The sequence below is a fragment of the Gossypium hirsutum genome, chromosome A13, assembly GCF_007990345.1.
Source record: "Gossypium hirsutum isolate 1008001.06 chromosome A13, Gossypium_hirsutum_v2.1, whole genome shotgun sequence".
NCBI lineage: Eukaryota > Viridiplantae > Streptophyta > Magnoliopsida > Malvales > Malvaceae > Gossypium > Gossypium hirsutum.
This window is the reverse complement of record NC_053436.1, coordinates 106748169-106764203: the sequence shown is the minus strand read 5'-3', so window position 1 is coordinate 106764203 and position 16035 is coordinate 106748169. Positions and strand designations below refer to the sequence as shown.

Sequence of the window (16035 nt, the reverse complement as noted above, 5' to 3'; positions counted from 1 at the left end):
ATTCATTACATTGACTTTCCTCTCCGATGACTCCAATGAACAATCATTGTCCCATTTCCCCCTTCTTCTATTAGTATTATAACATTCAAAGCATGGGCATAGGTTTTGAGTTTTGGTTAGTTCAGTTGAGGATATGGCCTTGCTTGGGCCATCACTATTGAAACTGCCTACTTACTTCCCATATGCTCATGTTTAGCATCGCAATCTCTCCATTCGGCCCAATGGAAGCACTTGAGAGTAATGGTTTTTTCCCTCGCCGATTTCCGAATGTACGTCTAACCATATCCTATACAAATATTAAAGCAAAAGCAATGATGATAGGCTTTTTTTTTTTTTTAAAGCATCAATTACGAGCTAATAATAGAATCAATCTCTAATCATCAATCAACGAAGGTCCAACTTGAAAAATTCTTACATCAACACAAATTTTTTTATTTAATTATATAATAATATTTGATTTAAATATTAAGTTCAACATTATGTCAAATTTAAATATTAAATAGTATATTAATCTTAATATAGAAACACTAAATAATAAAGAGAAATATGTTAAAAAATAAAAAAAATATATTTATCAAAGTAAATTCAATAATTTATTTTCGTATTTTGTAAGCTCATTAATAATCAACGCTAATCACGATGAAACGTTGATTATTGGTACAAGAAATAGGGGTATAATGTACAAAGAAAAAAATATTGGTAAAAATGAAGTTATATCAAGCACAAGCGCAAGCGTTGTCGATCACCACCCATGGTTCCTCATCGTCGATAAGCCTGAAAAACAAGTACCCAACAGCTAGTCCCGAAACGACGGCCAAGAAAACGCCGCCGTTGAACGACATTAAGGCCAACATTAGGAGATACCCAATTGCTGAGTTGACACCGAAGAGCACGGCCGTCGCGAATTTAGCAGAGCGTTGGTATTTGGGGAGGAGAGGAACGGCGGAGGAGGAGGAGGAAGAGAGGGATCGGAAACGGAGGCGGCGGTCTTCCATGTACTGGTAAAAGGAAGAGAAGAGGAAACAAGCGAGTAGAGTGAAGAGGTAACTTAGCCATGAATCGGTTTTCCATGAATCAACGAGGAGGGTTACATTTTTACCCCAATATAATGTCAAATGCATCTTCTTTTGTACACAGAAAAAGAAAATTTTCTTTAAGATTTTGATTGATGGCTTTGGTTTGGTCGGGAATTCTGATCAGAAATGAAAGTGAAACTCATCTAGTTCTCAAGGATGGAGTTTTTTAATTTACCATTATGCCCTTTGTGGGATACGATTGGCAAATGCCAAGCTTGGAATCGAAGTTAAGGTTTAATTGGGGAAAAGAAAAAGGGCGCCTCCAAGCTACACATAAATTGGTAAACTATAACAAAAAATTATTAAATTATTAATAAGTTTGTATTTTGATATTCAACTTAAACAATTTATAAAATGATCACTAAACTATTTAAAAGTTTTCATTTGAGTAATTGAGTTGTTAAGTTGTTTTCTTAAAAGTTTGGCTATTGGGCTCTAAGCAATGATTCAACGATCGATACATTGGATTAATACCCTATCGATGAATAAAAGAACATATACAATGGATTAATACCCTATCGATGAATAAAAGAACATACATTAGATCCAACTCGGTCTAACGGTCAGTGTTGAAGATTGGAATAGAAAGTTATTTGAATTTTGATTCGCAAATTCATGACATTCAATGTTGTTTCATCAAAAAAAAATTGAAAAGAAAAGGAAAATAAGAGCTTTCGATTGGTGCAGGCGGTGTGGACAGAAAATGCCATACAACAACAATTTTAACAATCCAATGACTTGAAAATTGTCGAATAATTCAATGACCATTTTTTATAACTTTTTAAAGTTGAGTAACTAAAACGTAAACTTCCTAATCATTTAATGACCTTGTGTAATTTATCCTACATAAATTTTAAAAATCTAATTTTAGTTTTTTTTTATATAATTTTAATCTGTGGACTAAATCTGATTAGAACAATGCTTTTCAATCCTTAAATAAAGTTTGTGTTATTTTTTTTTCTTATTGTTTTGTGATCGTTCTACTGCTATTATCGACTTTTATTATAAAGTTGAAGTCCATTACTATTAAAACCCAATGCTATACAAGATTCTAACCAAAATTTATCCTCCTATACCATTGCTCTTTAAATGGGGATACACAAAAAATAACAATACTGAACTAGCAAAGGCCATAACGTTTTCAATCCCAACCTATTGATAAAACACCAAGGGATGCACTCACCTGAACAATGACAAATATTAAGTAGATCATTATAAGCCCGATCCCGAGTGTTTTGTTCGGCCGCATATCATTCCGGGGCAACACGATGAAGGACCAAACTAGGCCTAATGCTAGAAACCCGATTGTACAAAACAAGCTACTATCTCTGGGAACTATGTATGGAGAAGGTTTCTTATTCCATGCACCGAGCACCAATGAGATCCCCAAACCGGCAAGCGTGTTGAACATCGGTCCGGCATAGCACCCTGACATGGCAATCTGTACACTGTCCCTGCCATTCATTGCAAGTGCAATGTCCGACATCAAATCGCCCATTGAGTTGCCCCATGCCAATACGGTTAGACCGAGGATCGAAGGTTTGATACCAAAGATCACACCTAATCCCACCAATAAAGCAACAAGCTCGTTTGCAATCATGTAAAACCAGACTATGCTCATGAAAAATCCTCCCAAAACCCATGGGAGCAAAAACCGGTGAGGCGGGTGATCGGATGAGGTGAATAGATATGCGGGAACTCCGAGTATGCCACCGAAGGTAACACCAATGAAGTACACAATTTCCTGACTTAATGGAGTTGCATCATCGCCTTTAGTGTTCCACAAGAAAGCAAGAAGTATAGGCGCCAACGTAGCACTAGCCACGGCATACCCTTTCGACCATCGCTCTTCCACCATAGGAATCGTCAACTGTCTTGGAAGTGTCAACGGAAACTCCAGCAACGAAACAAACTTAGAACAAGAGAACAAAGACCGTTCTTTCAACACGACCTCATCCTCATCATTCCAACCCCACGTTGATTTTGGGTCCTCTTCAAGCTCATCTGAATAGATCGCCACCTGAGATGCCCACATCCAATGAGGCAACCTATTCTCGAGACACGGTACGTCACTTTTTGAGCCGGATTCGAGCAACGAGGCATAAACAGAATCCCCCTCTTCATCTCCAATAGAAGATGAACTACACCATCTAACAGGCAACAATGGTGTAACATACTTCAACTTAAACACCCTAATGTTTATCCTACCAACCTCATTAAGAGCAACAGCAAGAACATAAATCAAATACAGCAAAACAAACAACAATGCAGTCCCAACAGTGACCTCTCCAACAGTTAAAATCAAGAACAGCCAAATCAAACAGAACAAAAAGAAACCAATGTCCCTAACAAAGGAATACCTATCAATTTGAACCTTTTTTTCAGCTATACAAAGAGAAATAATCCCAACAACAACACAAGTGACAAACACAGCACCCCCTAACACACTGTTAATCCCAACCTCACTTGAATTCTTGCTTGCAAATGCAGCAATGCTAGCAAACAGGTCAGGAGCACCATTCCCTAATGGCAACAAAGTAACCCCAGCAACAGTTGGTGACATTTTCAATAAACTCGAAAGCTTTTCCAAGGAAAAACAAAAGTAATCAGCTGCTGTGTTACCTAATAAGTAAAACAAGGCAACCAACCATATAGCCAATACAGTGAACCCCAAGAAGCTAACATTTTGACAGCTACAATAAAAGAACTTGATGTAGTTGAAAAACCCACCAGGATTACACTCAGGGTGGGCAATCAAGTAATCGCATTGACTAGGATAGCCCTTGTGTTCAATCAACCCTGAGCAAATTTTGGGTTTTCTTACAGCCAAGTCATTGACTTCAACACTGGTATCATTAGTTTCCATGATTCTCCTGTGAATAACTTCACTTTGATCATAAAACCCAACTCTGGGTTTCACTAAAAATGGTGTTTTGAAGCCATTTTCGTGATTGTAAAACAAGAAAAGTAGCACCAAGGCAAAAACAGAACGAACAATTCCACGAAATTTGGGTTCCATTTCAAAAACAAAAAAAAGAGAAGGAAACATAAAAACGTTTTTCCTTTCTTTGTTCAATGGTTTCAAAACATGGGATAAATAAGAAGAGAAGGGAATTGAAAAAACAAGAGAGGAAGCTTCATGGAGGCTGATATAAGAGACAATAAATAAATGGGAACAATAAAAAATCTGTGAACTTTGAAGGAAAAACAAAATGGAATCGAGCTAAAAAGGTTGAGCAATGGAAGGTAATCCATGTCGGGGCTGGAAAATAACAAGGGGGGAACCGACAAAAATGTAGTTCGGTACTGGTTTCCCGGCAACAGCCGCTAATTGGGCTTTTCAACTTATTCAGGGAGGAAACAAAAAGATTTGAAGACAAAAAACAAGGACATTAATGCTAGTTGATGATACAGTCTCTTTTAAACACTTATGGCACGTTTGGTTCGCTGTATTGGATTAGAGGTGTATTGGATTAGAGGTGTAATGGAATAGAGGTGTAATAGCAAATCAACTGTTTGGTTGAATGTAATGGAATAGAGGCGTAATAGTAAAATTGTGTTTGGTTGAATGTAATAGAGGTGTAATAGCATAACGGAGAAAACTAAAATGACCAGAATACCCTTAGCATAAATTTGTTTTGGTAAATGATTATTGTTATTGTTATTTAAATTTTAATAAGATTATTTATTATCAAAAATAAATAATTTAATCATATTTAAACATAATTATTATTAAATATATTAAATATATTATAATTAAAATATATAATTTAATAAAATTCTTAATAATTAATATTCTTATATGAATTTACTCAAATCATAATATATGATACTATAAAAGATAATTTGAAATGATTAATATTAAATATATTTTAATTAAAATATATGATTTAATAAAATTTAAAATAATTATAACTAATAAATTATCTTATATGAATTTGTATAATTTAAAATAATTATTATTACATATAATTTAATAAGATATAATTTCATAAAATTATTGATAATAAATTTTCTTATATGAATTTATATAATTTAAAATAATTTATATAATAAATCTATTGTATAACTTTCTCAAAGAGGTTCTTTCATCGTCGGGCATGGGTGTTTAAACCAGATACTTTAAGAAAAATGAATACTCTGACAGGGGTATAAAAAAGGGATACTTCAAGCAAAATGAAGAGTCGGAGAAACATAGCTCTGTATATTCTCTCAGTTGCTATATTTTTTGGTTTTCTTACCTTATTCTCTGAATTTTCTTCCTCAATGAGGTTCTTTTTTATTTTTTGATTTTAGCTTTGCCCCTATGGCATGAACCTTGTGATAAATTAAAAAATTAAAGAAATATATAAAAATGGGTAAATTTACAATGAATCATTACTCCAAAGTTATAAACTAGTTATTCTAATATGATATTAGTTTACATGTCATAATATCCAAACATAATATTCATATATTAATAAAAAGATTAATTTACTTTTTAATTTAATATATAAAGAGTAATTTACTCATTTTTCCAGTGGAAAGGGCAAAATACAATGCAACTCCTAATATAATGGCTTCTATAGTACTTTTACCGTTTTATTTGTTTTTTAAGTATTCTGAAGGAATTGGATTGCTTTTAGCATAGAACAGAGACCTATTACTGTGCAACTTATCAAATGGAGAATTGGAAGGTTGTTTTTTGGTAACTTTGATGTGCAACATTTGGATTATAATTTCTTTTGCAGAAATGATCATATGAACGAATTTCTTCTTCTATTTTTTGTTCATTATAACTTGAGAGAGATTTCCCACAGACAGGATGGCTGTTAGAATAAAGCCTCATGGTGAATTCTATATTATATATTGGGATGCCTGCATATAGATCAGCCAAGTGCTAAGAAAAGCCAAGTAAACCGCAAGGAGAGTTAAACTATACTTCATTTTCTGTCAAATTAAGACCATCTCAAATATGCACAAGGACTTTGACAAATGTTGGTGAGGCAAATTCATCTTTTGCACAAGGTAACTTAATGACATTTACTCGAGCAAAATCAGAATATAAAATTGGTGAATTCACTCAAGGGTATGTCAAGTACATACCTATATCTAACGCTCATCAATTACATCCAGTTATAGATGTGGAGTATCTTTGCTTTTCTAAACTCAAAATCAATACTTGACATTGGTTTGCTTAAAAAATGTAAATAGTAATAATGTCTATCAAAATATCAACAACAACAATAATTAGAAAGGTTTGAGAGAAAAATCCATGAAAAAGAATTAATATGGTCATTCATGTGCCAAAGAAGTCCTAAAAAGTGCATTTATATGAAATAGAAACATTGGAAAATCAGCCTGTTTACTGCTGGAATTAAGGTAAATGATCAGCTACACAAAGCCAGCCTAGAAAAGTAAATCAACAATATAAAGACAAAAGATGAATTTTTCAATGAAAATATCCATGAGATTGCACATTTCTCATCCTGAAAGTTATTAAGACTATTATGACAGCTCAAGATACAATCTATTAAATATATGCATAAAACAAAGTCAAATCAGTACCTCTAGGAAATCTAAAGTAGCCGAGGCAGAATTGAACCCTGTTCTTGGATCTTGACTAGAAATTCTTTCATTGCCTGTTTCTGACAACCGGCTTCTGAGTTGCTTTATAATGTTGTCCTTAAGTTCTTTGTTTGAATCCTTGGTTTTACTTGAGAATTTCTCCAGACAGTTGAATTCAAATACTAAAGCAAGAGCCTCACATGTTGCTGCACATAGTGCTTCATCGTTACTGTCTAATATGTTGGAGAAGTATGTAATTGCCCTGCATCCAAATTTGCAGATCTATCAATGACATTTCAAATTTGTTTGTAGATGGAAAACAAAAAGAAAGACGATAACTATCTAGAGGTTGTAATTGTTAAAAATTTACAATAAATGAGACTTTTTAATTAAAAGGCTCACCCTTGCCAATTTTTGTGACTTAGCCTCCACCCATCAATGGTAAAAAGAAGAAAGGACCAAGCGGATATCATGACAGTTAAAATGGCTAGTGAATCTTTCCTTTCAATCTGATGAGACATAGAAGGAAACCTATCCTTTTAGGCTCCAATTTAAATTACAGAATATATAGATAAAAATATCAGTTAAAATTCATACACTAGAGTCAGTTCCAGGATTAATTAAGTCCCAAAGTAACTTCATTACTGATTCAGTCTCATCCGAGTTGCTTGCACCGAAAAATGTAACAACAGTCAAGCAACCAAGAATCTGCGCAATACAAGAAAAACCATACATCCAATGCATATGAATAACTCTGCTATATGCATATATATATATTCAATGCATAACTGTTTGACTTCATTCATTCAAACAACTAGCATTGGTTTTCAACATATTTTCACAAATTTCCTTCTTACCACATTATCATATAATTTCATGGCAAACATTAACAAATCTCCCTCTAGATATACATATAATAAACATAATTATCACTTATCACATTAATCAAAAACATAGGATTCGGATGCTAGCCGCAGTATAGAAGCAATATTTGAAAACGAAATTTCATTATTTTTCCTACTGAAAACATGAAACACCATCAAGATACATCTAAAAACACAAATTACAATTGCAGGTTCATATTGCTTACAAGCTTCTGATTTGATGTTTTCAGGAAAAAGCAAAGATAGCAATGACAGCTTTATGATGTTGGAAATCTATGAGAACTTGAAAAAAGATAATGAAACTTACTATTTCTCCTCTTGTCCATTATCTTATTTGACTAAAGAGATCAAGTAAAACCCCAAACTTCTACAATTATTGCAAAGTAAATGTTAACTACTGCATAAACTCTAAACTTTTAATTATGCACTTCTGGAGAAGTTCAAGTTCTGAAGCCAATGGTTCGAAAATACTCAGCTAACATACTTTCATCAGTTCCCTCAGGTAAATTACAAACATAGATGGAACCATTTGTAGGGTATCCTCTTCCTGAATTGCTTGCCATAGTTTCTTCACCTCATCAAAATCCTTCTCGAAAGTTCTAAACAAAATTAAATGCTTCGCTAAATTTATAATTAGAAATAAATGTAAAAAAATGCTTAATTGATACTGCATAGTGGCATTAACAGAAAATATTATAAAATTTATTAATATTACAACGAAATAAACACAGATAGAAAAAGAAAAGATTGGAGCTAAATCAAAATTTTAAACTAAATAAATTAAAAACACTAAAATTTAGGATAATCGGAAAGATAGATAAAGATCTGAAGCGTAGAAATTAAAGGAAAGGAGACAAGCTATTCTCACTGGTAGTAGAGGCGCAGGCGGCGGTGCTGGAAGTTCAAATATGTGAAAGTGATGACATTTTTCGTTCCTGATAAAATGAAGAGCAAAAACGTAGGAGAAGATGGAGCTGAGGGCAGAAATCGGTTTTAAGTTTTCAAACGTAAGAAGGAAAAATCAATGAAGAAAAGAAGTAAACAGATTACCTCTACAATCAATGGAAGGGAAAAGTCGGAGAGGATGAAGCTTGATGAGGGCAGAAAAAGATTACCTCCCTTCCCGCTACTATTTCTCAGTCGCTGCAAGAAGCGGAAAATGGTGAAGCCCTTTGGCTGCCAGCATACCTTTGGCTGGAAGAAGATGAAGGCGAATCGATTTGGCTGGAAGAATATGTGAAAACGTGAAGGCGAATCGATTTGGCTTGATTTGAGGATATGAAATCGATGGGAAATTTTTTGGGAGAAGAAGGCAGGCTATTTTGGTCTCAAAATTAAAAAAGAAAACGGTGAATAGCTATTACAAACTAAAAGCCCAGAATACCTATTACAGCTGTTGAGGGAATAGGCAAGGAATAGCAAAACTTCCGAATCAGTAAACGGTGAACCAAACGGCGTATTGGGTGGGGCCACCGAATCGGGGTGTAATGGCTAATCCATTACACCCAACCAAACATGGTGTTAAGTCTTTAATTTTCAATATTAAACAAAATAGAAATTTTTAGTTTCTATGATTAAAATATTGATTTTTGGACTTTTATTGCAAGATGGCTTTTATAAAGACAGAATGAAAAGAAAAAAAAGAAGAGATTATTGTTATCTTTCCGTATATAATTTTTTTCCTCAAATTATTTGTTAGAGTTTCGAGTTTTTAGATTTTACAAGTAAAATTAGGGATTGATAAGTTTCTTATAATTCATAATAATATTAAAAACTTATAAAAATATTTTAAAGTATATTCTTTATCGTATATTAAGTTATCTTTTACTCCCACATAAGAAATTGTTAAAAATTCTATCACACGCGTATGTATATAGATTATGTACTTATAACACAGATGTTAATTTTAAAATAACATACAATAAATAATGAGATGAATGATTTAAAACTAATTAATAATAACATATGAAACATTTACTATATCAAAATGAAAAAAAAAATAGATTAAATTATGAGTAAAATGAAATTTAAACATGTAAATAAGTCATATGAAAAATTTACATGGCTTATTCATTCTACATAGTTAAAAGATGAGAAAGTGTTGATTCAAACAAATAGTGTGAAGATTGTGAAAGAAGACTCTTTCAAGAATTCCTCCAACTGTGCTTTGATTAAACGAATTCATCATTTGGTGAGGAATATTGGATAATGGTTAGTGAACTATATCCTTAGAGAGAAAAATGAGGATACTAACTGCATAACCAAAATGGTTTTTGATTGATATTAGTAATACCTCTATTTTTGTCGTATTGTTACCTTAATTTTTCTTTTTTTCCTTTTTAGTAAAAGATAAAGGAAAGAGAAATTATGGGGATGAATCTAAGTACAGTATGAGTTACTTTCACTGGTTACAGGAATTTTCCTTGCAGTTTCATTTTCTGTCTTCATCTTCTTCGAATACCCATTTTTCAACTGAAATTGGACCTAAAAAATAGAAAGCCACTACCATTATGGTACAAGCTCCCATGTTTTAAGATTGTTTTGTAGTAAGACAAGCCGAATCACCCCTTCATTGCTTAAAGGAAAGTGTCATTAGATTCTGCTACAGCACTCATATTAAACATATATATGCCAATCGATTTTTGCTCAACAACAACCGATATAAGAAGAACCCTATGAAGCCTGAACCACTTCTTTAGTTGCAATAAACATTAAACTCTATCTATAAACAACACATTGAAGCAGATTTCCCTTGTTTTTTTCTTTTTTTCCCTTTTAAAATTGAGAAGAATAACTCAGCTAGAAAGAGCTGAGAAACAAATCTTGAATTGGAAAAGGAGACGATCCCTTTAACTCCTATAAATCCATGCAACAACTCGGGCTCACGGTGATTCGAAGCTTCGACCAATGATTCTCTCCATGGCAGAGATGGGGTACTCTGTTTCGTCGCCCTGAACTGTTGCAGAAACTGATGTGTTGATCCGATCTTAAATCCGGTGATCGCTTCGATGTAGAGTCAGCAAATCCAACGGCCCTTGTAACGTATGTAGAATATAAACAGGAGGGCATTCCTCTGTGTACAGGGTAGCACCAGGGGAGGCAGGGGCTTTGGTCCCAAAAATGGTAAAACTTTTATGAGTTTATAAACTAATACAATGATAAATATTTTAGCCTTCCAAAGATTTAAATTAGATTCAGAACAATCAGTTTAATTGGTGGGTTTGAGTACTTGAGTCTGAAATTTCCATTTTTCGGAAAAGAAACATCGAAAACTTTTAATCTTTTAATCTTGTTTTTCTTTTTCAAACTTTTTAAATTCTGTTTCGTTAAGTAGTGAAGCTGGGGAGTGAAAGAGATTCATGTCATGTGGGTGTAATAAAAAGCGACAAATAAAATTCCATGGATCATTAGCTTAGTTAAAATCAGCAACCCGACAAAGTCCATCACTCCACGCAAATTGGCCACAACCGACGACATGCAATGGCACCTATACCTCTCCCAGCCACTCACCCTTTTCGGTCATACTGGTTTTCTCAAACTACACAACGGCCCATACTTGCGGTGCTGCAGTCGCAATTGTTGGGTCATACTCCTGTTCCAATTTCCAGAGCCACACGTTACCAGGGTCATTCGAAACTAGAGTTGTTCATGGCAAGGTTAATCGCTCCAACTCGAAGTCCTGTCCAAAAATTAAAAATATTTAAGGTAAAAATATAGACTCAAAAATAAAATTAAAAAAAAAATTTGTTTAAAAAATGAATTGTACTGCATAAAGTTTTTTTTTGTTCGGGCCCAGGCCTAAATTTAAAATAAAAAATACCCTTGCTGTTTTACTTCTGTTTTTCAACTTTTTTATCATTGTTTTGCTATTATTTTGTTATTACGTTATTACTATTTTATTGTTAATGTTCGGGTATTGTATAAGACTTGTTTTGTTGTTAATTTTTCTATTATCTTAGAGGTATTTGCTTGTTAAGTTTCACATATCTTAATGTTATTTAAATATAAAAACTTTTTTAAATTTATTGGGAAACATTTATTTTAATATTTTTAATATATTTGGTGTATCATATTTTTTATATAAAAAAATAAAAATTTTAGAAAATTAATTCGGACGGACTGAATCGAGATAAGGTTTTAATATTTTGATCCAGGTCGAACTTTGAAAAAAATTTAGACTCATTTTTTGGGCCGAATTGAACCCGAACCTAACCCAACCAATGAAGAATTCTATTCGAAACTACATAACCAACTTTTTGTCTCATGCTATAGTATCACTATAGTATCTAATCTCACGCCACCACTGTTTTTACACTAATTGCAAGTAAATACTGTTGCGGAAGCGACGATAATATTAATAACAATATTATCAGAAATATTTAGATAATTATTATGCCAACAATTATACTAAGAAAATTCCCAGTTAAATTGGAGGGGTCACAAATGGTCCCGCTTAAAACCCAACAACTAGACAGAACTCACTTAGATATTTATAGCAATAATAACTAAATAAATATAACCAACATAAAGCTATTAAATATAAGCAAACAAATAAGAAATAAAATACCAGAGATTTAACGAGGTTCGGCCAATTTAGCTTACGTCCTCGGACACTACCAAATCAATATTTCTTCTAGAAATATTACAAAGGAGAAGATTTTGGGATGATACAACCAAAGGGGGAGGGGTTCTATATATAACAAACCAAACCCCCTCCATTTCTATCTTTTCCTAATGTGGGATATTGCCAATATTCAACAAATCTCCACCTTGGCGATATTCCACATCTTCGAACATCTTCTCATAACACAAACTTCAATAGTGTCTTCAAATTTGCAACCAATCGCCTTCTTCCCTTTTGGTAGTTGTGCCAGCTTCCACGTCTTGTTTTTCTCTAGAGATTGCATTTCCTCTTCCATTGCACCTAACCATCTATTATTCTCTAAACTCTGAATGGCTTCGGTGTAAGTGGATGGAATATTATCAACAACTGGAAGTGCATAAGCTACCATGTCAGTGAAACGAGCAGGTTTTTGAATTTCTCGTCTCTGCCTTCTGACTGCAATTGGCTCTGATTGCTGTTGAGGTTCTTGGGTAGAAACCTCTTCCTCATCTGACTCTGCATCTGCCAATGAAGAATCACTAGTGGTACCTTCTGCTGGAATTACCACACTCTGCTCAAACTCCACCTGCTGCGGAGTACACTCCACCTGCTGCGAAGTACTACTCACTCCTTCTGGATTTACCTTATTCAACATGGCAGATTCATGAAAGGTAACATCCCTACTGATTATCGTCTTCTTTGCCTCTAGACACCACAAACGATATCCCTTAACACCAGCATTGAAGCCCATGAATAGAGCCTTCTTTGCTCTTGGATCTAACTTTGATTCTTTCACATGATAATATGCAATAGAACCAAAAATGCGCAAGGTGTCATAATCAGTAGCAGGTTTTCCATACCATTTCTCCAAAGGAGTCTTGCCATTTATAGTAGATGATGGCAAATGATTGATGAGATGTTGAGCGTACGTCACAGCCTCAGTCCAAAACTTTCTATCTAATCCAGCATTAGATAACATACATCGAACTTTCTCCACAAGCGTTCGATTCATACCCTCTGCCACCCTATTCTGTTGCGGTGTTCCACCTACGGTGAAGTGCCTTACTATGCCACAATCTTGGCATATCTTCAGGAAATGATCGCTTTTATATTCTCCACCGTTGTCTGATCGGAGAACCTTAATCTTCCTTCCTGTCTGATTTTCAACTTTAGTTTTCCACTTAAGGAAAACTTCAAGCACCTCATCTTTGTTTTTCATAGGAAACACCCAAACTCGTCTGGAAAAATCATCAATAAAGGTGACAAAATAACGTCTTCCTCCAAGTGATGGAGTCTTGGACGGTCCCCATACATCAGAATGCACATAATCCAGAATACCTTTAGTATTGTGAATCCCAGTGCCAAATTTCACCCTTCGTTGTTTTCCCAGAACACAATGCTCGCAAAATTCAAGTTTGCAAGTCTTTGTACCTTTCAATAATCCTTGCTTGGCTAGAGTTTGCAAGGATTTTTCACCAGCATGGCCCAAACGCATATGCCACAGCTGTGTTGCCTCAGCGTCCTTCTTGGTACTCGTAATTGCTGCTGCTGTTGTCCCGACCACTGTACTACCTTGGTAGTAATACAGATTGTTCTTTCTTATACCTTTCAACATCACCAATGCTCCTGAAGTTGCTTTAAGAACTCCATCTCGTATTGTCACAACTAGGCCTTTAGATTCTAACGACCCCAAAGAGATGAGATTCTTCTTCAACTTTGGGACATATCGTACATCCCGCAAAATTCTAGTAGATCCGCCATGACTCCTCAGTTTAATTGAACCTATCCCGGCTATTTTATATGTGTTATCATTACCCATGTAAACAACCCCTTCATCTAGTTTTTGAAATTCAAAGAACCATTCCCGAATGGGACACATATGATAGGAACAACCAGAATCCATGATCCACTCATCTGCATATAATGTTGAAGATGTCATACTAAGAGAAAAGTCTGACTCTGCTTCACTATTGCATTCTGCAACATTTGCATCTTGCGGAGTCTTCCCTTTTTTCTTCAATTTTGGACAATCTTTCTTCCAATGTCCTTTTTCTTTGCAAAAAGAACATTCATCTTTGGCAACAGCTCGACCTTTGGACTTTCTTCTCTTCCCCTTAGACTGACTTTGCTGACGACCTCTTGTTACCAATGCTTCCACTGCTGCTTCACCTGAACCTTTCAACTTATCCTTTCGGCGTAGTTCATAGCTATACAATGCAGCAGTTACTTCATTGAAAGTTACTTCCGATTTTCCATGAAGTAGAGTAGTTTCAAGGTACTCAAACTCCTCAGGAAGCGATCCCAACAACATTAACGCCAAGTCTTCGTCTTCAAAAGTCACATCCAAATTCAACAAATCAGCCACCAGCTGATTAAAATTGGTAATGTGCTCGTTCATCGTGGTACCAGGAACATAATTGAAACGAAACAGTCTTTTCTTCATATGCAACTTATTTTGACTGTTCTTCTTCAAGAATTTCTCCTCCAATGCTTTCCACAATTTACTTGCAGAAGTCTCTTTACTGAATGTATACTTTTGCTCTCTGGAAAGACATGATCGAATTGTACCACATGCCAATCGGTTGATGGTCTTCCATTCTTTATCATCAACCCCTTCTGGTTTTTCTTCCTCAATGGCAATATCTAGACCCTGTTGAAAGAGGGCATCTAGAAGCTCACTTTGCCACATGCCGAAATGACCTGTTCCATCAAAAATTTCCACTACAAATCTCGTATTTGCAGTTCCAATCCTCGGCAAAATGTACGAAGTGGAAGTTGTTGATATGGATGGTTTTTCTTCTGTCATTTTTGCCATAGCTTCTACTTAATAGCCACCAAATGCAGAATACCCACAAGCTTTAGGAAATGTTTCTGATGTGTAAGATCAGACTAAGCTGCAAACACAGAGCATACTACAAAACCTTGGCTCGGATACCAATTGTTGCGGAAGCGACGATAATATTAATAACAATATTATCAGAAATATTTAGATAATTATTATGCCAACAATTATACTAAGAAAATTCCCAGTTAAATTGGAGGGGTCACAAATGGTCCCGCTTAAAACCCAACAACTAGACAGAACTCACTTAGATATTTATAGCAATAATAACTAAATAAATATAACCAACATAAAGCTATTAAATATAAGCAAACAAATAAGAAATAAAATACCAGAGATTTAACGAGGTTCGGCCAATTTAGCTTACGTCCTCGGACACTACCAAATCAATATTTCTTCTAGAAATATTACAAAGGAGAAGATTTTGGGATGATACAACCAAAGGGGGAGGGGTTCTATATATAACAAACCAAACCCCCTCCATTTCTATCTTTTCCTAATGTGGGATATTGCCAATATTCAACAAATACACCGTCCATCCAAACTCACCCTAAGAAACATCATATTATATCTACTAATTATATGCCTTAAACATTGGATTTAAATATTTATACATAAGTCCTTTATATACATATTATACAACTATAAAAATATATATAATAACCTGATCTGAAATACCCATAGTTAAGTAACTTCAGGCATTTCATTTGAGGAGATTTTTTTTTCTATTTTTTAGACTAAAATACCATCCCTTTCATCCTGACCTCTCAGATTTTGATCTTTGTTGATATCGTGTATCAATAATATATATAACCATGTATTTATGCACACATATAGATGCATGCGTATGGTATAACTTGTATACTGTGGGGATATATTCTTATGACCTTACATGCATGGAACAAGCCAAAGTCATCGTATATTATCAGTAAAAATCCACTCAAGTTTTACGAAAAGCAATAAACATTGCATGGGAAATGCACATGTGTCTTAACATGTCTATGCCACATTCTTATAATTTTCATGCCATTAAAACATATCAAATTTATTTAATTTCAACCTAACTCTTTTATTTCAACTCAT

The 16035-nt window shown here is 34.3% G+C and overlaps 3 protein-coding genes across 3 annotated transcripts; all 3 read right to left on the bottom strand.

Annotated features, from left to right (window-relative positions):
* Positions 1–572: 572 nt before the first annotated feature.
* On the bottom strand, positions 573–1325 carry LOC107894807 (copper transporter 5). Its single transcript, XM_016820019.2, has one exon. The coding sequence runs from the start codon at positions 1119–1121 to the stop codon at positions 717–719; it is 405 nt and encodes a 134-aa protein (XP_016675508.1). The 5' UTR covers positions 1122–1325; the 3' UTR covers positions 573–716.
* Positions 1326–2128: 803 nt separating this feature from the next.
* On the bottom strand, positions 2129–4438 carry LOC107893367 (cation/calcium exchanger 4). Its single transcript, XM_016818337.2, has one exon. The coding sequence runs from the start codon at positions 4123–4125 to the stop codon at positions 2218–2220; it is 1908 nt and encodes a 635-aa protein (XP_016673826.1). The 5' UTR covers positions 4126–4438; the 3' UTR covers positions 2129–2217.
* Positions 4439–6449: 2011 nt separating this feature from the next.
* LOC121212350 (uncharacterized) lies at positions 6450–7501 on the bottom strand. The gene is made up of 5 exons (XM_041084821.1): positions 7481–7501; positions 7221–7331; positions 7026–7132; positions 6624–6885; positions 6450–6464 (listed from the first exon to the last, which is right to left on the bottom strand). Exons 1-5 carry the CDS (start codon positions 7499–7501, stop codon positions 6450–6452), a joined length of 516 nt encoding a protein of 171 aa, XP_040940755.1.
* Between the last annotated feature and the right edge of the window lie 8534 nt (positions 7502–16035).

Bases quoted from the DNA above. Each gene is read 5' to 3' on its own strand.
- LOC107894807 (XM_016820019.2), bottom strand. From the start codon at position 1,121: ATGCATTTGACATTATATTGGGGTAAAAATGTAACCCTCCTCGTTGAT.
- LOC121212350 (XM_041084821.1), bottom strand. From the start codon at position 7,501: ATGAAATTATATGATAATGTG. The intron at 7,133-7,220 runs GTATGAATTTTA...ATGTCTCATCAG, and splicing joins ATCCTGGAACTGACTCTAGT to ATTGAAAGGAAAGATTCACT. The intron at 6,886-7,025 runs GTGAGCCTTTTA...ATTTGGATGCAG, and splicing joins AGTCACAAAAATTGGCAAGG to GGCAATTACATACTTCTCCA.
- LOC107893367 (XM_016818337.2), bottom strand. From the start codon at position 4,125: ATGTTTCCTTCTCTTTTTTTTGTTTTTGAAATGGAACCCAAATTTCGT.